The sequence below is a fragment of the Contarinia nasturtii genome, unplaced genomic scaffold (genome assembly GCF_009176525.2).
Source record: "Contarinia nasturtii isolate CC-2019 unplaced genomic scaffold, AAFC_CNas_1.1 Cnas_scaffold_1064, whole genome shotgun sequence".
Lineage (NCBI taxonomy): Eukaryota > Metazoa > Arthropoda > Insecta > Diptera > Cecidomyiidae > Contarinia > Contarinia nasturtii.
In genome coordinates, this window is record NW_022198409.1 from 5797 (window position 1) to 10797 (window position 5001).

Below are 5001 nucleotides of genomic sequence, written 5' to 3' on the forward strand. Positions count from 1 at the left end.
ACACAACAATCTTTTATTATATGAAACGAAACTGGTTGGTGAAATCAGTGTTGTTGTCGTCATCATTGTTGTTTTGTTGATTTCCATTTTGTTGAACGGAATTTACGACAAAGCATACGGTCACAATGCAACTCTTTTTCATATTCTCGTCATTTGCTATGGACATTTTATTGCAAATCGAAATCCATAAACTGATGAAAATGTCTACCGCAACTCATGATTAAATAATCGGCTTTATATGTTTGTCGTTTATTCCGCAAATTTTCGTTTGCACATCCATTGAAATTCGAATGACTTTTAAGCATCAATTCGATTCGACCAGATTCAACCCAGATCAGTTCGAAGTTGAACAGTTTGAATAAATTAGGAAAATCATTGCCAAAAGATTGCTCATCATGTGGCAACTGATTTTCACACATTTCATTTGAACGACAGTTTTTTGCTGGAAAATGAAATAATAAATTTCTAATTGATTCAATTTATGCATATTTAATTATTTTAATAAAATTTAAAGTCTTGAGCCGACTGATTTTTACATTTACATATAATATAAAAAGGGGGAACCAAGTGATAATTTCATCTCTTGTACAGACACACTACTAAATTACATAAAATGAAATACAGCAATGAATTAGTTAAGCTTTTATGATTTACGATTTTGTTCTTCGTTCGCTCGATTGAATTGTAATAAAATGACCAAATATGTTGCAATAGCTCCAAAAAGCTACACAGAATGAAAAGTGCCACAGAGATCCAATTACAGAGAGAGCGATAGAAAATGAAATTTTAATTAAAAATAAAGAGCTCATAGCAAAAACATGACAATATCTATTTTTAATAAAAGAAAGAAAAAAATCATACTGTTGTTAAAAGCGGTCGATCAATCCGGCACATGCCACAGGCAGAAAAGAACGTATTATTATCGGCCATTAGCTGACACCAAAATTTTTTCAGCTATCGACGACAATGGAATAAAAAATAAACAAATTCAATCTATATTCATGTTTCAATGGTGCGAGAGTATGTGAAAAAAAAATTGTACCGCATAGTGTTCTCCTTTCATTCGCAGCAAATCGCATACAATCTTCATCGTTCTGCCAGCCTAAAAATATTCATTATATACTACGTTATTTAAAGAGTTCTGAAACTAGAATGTTTTTTGTTATTTTTATTGTTGGTGTTGTCGTACCTCGGCCGCGACAAAATGACATGGTTCAATAATCAAAATTAAACGAAGTGCATGGAAAATCAACCAAAAAACTTGCACAGTTGTATAAAATGTATCCTTTGCAGCATTTGAAACGAAAAATGAACACAAACATGGTGAAAACGGATTGAAGGTAGAGAAAAAGCGAAGCCGCATAAAAACCAAATAATGACCAAATGAACGTATGACTTTGCCTACGAACAATGGTATAAATGCAACGTATGATTTCTTTACACAATTTGCGGTTGCAATATGAATCGATACGGCAAATATGGAAAGATTTTTTTCTATTGAATGGTATTGGCTATGGTTGCCAAAGATAGCAGTTCAATAATATTCTGTTTTATCTATCGTCGGTTGCAGCCGTTCTCAATTGCCCCAACCACCAATTGATATATGATGAAACATGTTGCAACTGTTCTCTCAAAAGAAATGATAAGCTTGCCTCTACTAACAGTTTTGCCTCGTAGCCAGTCATTTGTTTTATTGCATTTTCACCTTTCACCAGGCAGAATCAATTAAATTGAAATTTTGCTTACCCGATTACCAAAAACTTCGAGAAAGAAAAAATAACCAGTCACAACTAAATGAAGCATGCAGGAAACTAGAAGTAGTAAAATTGTTACACCGAATTCTCTGCAAAATGGGTGAAAAATAATATTATTTGATGTAGTAAAGCACATTTGAATGTATCTTTGTCGGCCGATCTGTATATGTGTGTGTGTGTGTGTGGTTGTGCACAGAGAAATCGCATGAAACTGGCAAACCGAGATTCAGCCGATAGAGTTCAAGTGTGTATACGTAGTAAAAATATTGATGGTGCAGATTGTCGCTCTAAACTCAATCGATTCTACTTACGACGAAACATTAACCATCGCTTTGCCAAGCAGTTCATGAATGTCAGCAAATTGATTTATAATCTCGTCGGTTGTATGTATATTGAACGCATTGTAATTTGGTTTGGCTGTTGAGAATATAAAAAAAATATTGAATTATTTTTAAAGAGAGTATAAATCTTTCGATGGTATAGCTTTGTAAATCATTCAGGGAGGTGAAAAGGAGAGAGGAAATGAAATTGAAAATCATTCTTGGAATGAATGACGGTTCAGCCGGTTACAGTTGGATAATTTTATCCGGTTTTCGTTTAATGTTTCGAGAGTTACCACTGAGTTCAACTGAAAATGGCGTATCGATAGAAATATGAATATCCTTACCATGATTAACACTTGCCACAAAATTGTGTCGCTTCAAATACAGCCCCATTGATGGCCGATTTATCGGTTCATTGCTTCTCCACAAAGCATATTCTTGTTAATGCATGCAAAGTAAAAAAGTCGTATGCCAAATATTAATCAAATGAAATGAAGTGTGAAAAAATGCGATTTATTCTTTCATATTTTTTTGTCCCTCAAACTTACGATACGCTTTCGAGTTTCGAAGTGCCTTATTGAGAGCTAGATATCTTAGTGCAATACGATATGTTGAATAGGCAAATTTGATGTGAATTGTCAAGAACAAAATATACATTACGTAAAATGGCACGAAGCAAATCACATTTTGATCGAGCGCAACTATTTGTGTTGAGAAATGAGAGAATTTTTTTAGATTTTATATCTTCTACACTGTTTTGACAAATTGATCGGAGATTGTGGAATTTAATATATATAAAAGATAAAATACCAGCATTTTGATCACGTAATTTTACGTTAGCGGCGAGTCGCACATAACCCAAGATATCAACAGCTTAACAGGATCAACGAGATTTATTTTTATACATATATGAATTGATTGGAAAATTTCTTCGTGCAAATCGTTCTATATTAGTGGGACGTTCACAATAGAAAGAATATGTTCACCAAGCAATGCTTACCTAACATCGAACAAATATACACGTAGACAATTGAAACGAACGTGGTCAATAGTCGACGAGCACCTAATGTGTGCAACGAAATATTTTCACATAATCCCATGAGCTTTTGATCAGCCTGCGAAAATTATAATTACAATCCAAAAGAAATCGAGATTACACAAACATTGACAGACACAAAAAGAAGTGAAATGAAAAAAAATTATCAATATTATCACCATGTCACAGCTATTCACCTTATTCAAGCTTGCATTCATTTGCTGCGTATTCTGTAAACCATAAACACCCGTCAGCATTGCAATGAGACAGCAACCCACCAGAACATTTACATCGAAACTAGTAACAACTTTCTGTGTCGCTGTTTTCAATCTATTCATAAAACACATAAATGTTTATCCAATTTATAATTCATTTTGTTATCAATGAAAAACCGATTAAATTCACTCAATATTGACATTTCTCTCAGTGTTTCACCTCAGTGGAATGGCCGATGTTGCATCGAAGTAAATTCCATAGTTCGTTAGTGTACCCAATAAAATCAACAGTGTTACACTATAAATGCACAAAAATCGACTGTATTTCACCTGAATAATTTGATTCAATTTGTTTTGCTGGATCGAATAAGGTGCAAATCCAAACAATCGGGCTGCATAGTAAACAGAAAGCGTGGTTTTGTTTATTTCCATTTCGATGCACTTTTTTTCTGTCGCTTTCATTCGAAAGAAAAATATTTTCTTTGTTAATTGAAACCGTTGTATTTCTTTTGATTGGTAGGTTGACTTGCATATTTTTCTCAACCTCTATTATATAATTCATATGTTAGCGAGCAAGATTTGATTAATGTTTTGCCATTAAATGTCTTCTTACTTTTTTTTCTCAATTGAATCATCACTTTGGCGAATAAGTTTTTAATTTTATGGATGAAATCGGACGGAAAGGAATGTTGTTGAACATGAAATTTTTTTCTTGCATTCTATATGATTCGCTCGATGTTATTTCTCTTGTTGTTTGTCGTACAAAAAGTTACCACTGAACACACAAGCAGTTAACAAACCTCTGTGGAGTATTTCGTCTGGAATTCACGCTTAATGATTAAAGTTTACATTTTAATAAACACTTTGAAAACAATTTTCCATGAGACACATGCACACGTTCAACAACGATCTGATAAAATCAGCTTACAACTTTCATTGCGGAGGCAATTTACACATGTTTCGAGGTTTTCACATGCACTGTTTTTTTTATTATTATTTCTCTTTCTCTCCTTTAAATTTATGTGCATTTTGTTGAACATTGATACAATTACAGTAAAACTTGAGTTATGATTGAATTTTTTTTGGGGGGGGGGAGAACTTTGTACATATCAAAAACGTATACAGCGAGTATCGTCTATGGAGCTGTTGACGTGTGAAGACCTTTTTTTGATCAACAACAATATTGTTGTAGCATAAAACCATTCGCTATTCAAAAATGAGTTGTCCCAAGGGGAGTATAAATTTTATTTCCTTTAAATTGGCGCTGTAAGACCGCACATTATTTTACGCAGGATTACAAGCTAAATGGTACTTTCGTGTGGAAAAAACGATTTTTATTGCCAAAACACTTTCCAGTAGCAACATTTTGATGAGAAGTAAATTCATCCTGTTTGTTCTTTTATTTAAATTCATTGAAGTGTTTGTTAACTGACCAAAGTATAGAAATGCAACAGTTACTGTCTGAGATTTCATCCAAAGTTACTACTCACAGATAAAACAGAAACTAAAACCGAACGCATAAAATTACGATCCAAATGCTCCTAGCTTCCCCATTTCATTATTTCCTTTCATATGTATTGATTATTTATGTAAATATTGTATGAAATTGTTTTATTGTAGTTAATTATATCAAATAAAAAACCTCTATCAAGGTGAAGAACGAGTGACGAAAC

General features: G+C 33.1%; 1 protein-coding gene across 1 annotated transcript; it reads right to left on the reverse strand.

The window, feature by feature from the left end:
* Positions 1 to 473: 473 nt before the first annotated feature.
* Positions 474 to 4211, reverse strand: LOC116344578 (gustatory receptor for sugar taste 43a-like). Its single transcript, XM_031773175.1, has 11 exons — positions 3942 to 4211; positions 3549 to 3783; positions 3311 to 3443; positions 3078 to 3192; positions 2422 to 2514; positions 2066 to 2171; positions 1747 to 1843; positions 1190 to 1285; positions 1043 to 1102; positions 862 to 954; positions 474 to 724 (listed from the first exon to the last, which is right to left on the reverse strand). The coding sequence occupies exons 1-11, from the start codon at positions 3961 to 3963 to the stop codon at positions 644 to 646; spliced, it is 1131 nt and encodes a 376-aa protein (XP_031629035.1). The 5' UTR covers positions 3964 to 4211; the 3' UTR covers positions 474 to 643.
* Between the last annotated feature and the right edge of the window lie 790 nt (positions 4212 to 5001).

Bases quoted from the DNA above. Each gene is read 5' to 3' on its own strand.
- LOC116344578 (XM_031773175.1), bottom strand. From the start codon at position 3,963: ATGATTCAATTGAGAAAAAAAA. The intron at 2,172-2,421 runs GTAAGGATATTC...TATTCTCAACAG, and splicing joins TGTGGCAAGTGTTAATCATG to CCAAACCAAATTACAATGCG. The intron at 955-1,042 runs GTACAATTTTTT...TGTCGTCGATAG, and splicing joins TGAAAGGAGAACACTATGCG to CTGAAAAAATTTTGGTGTCA.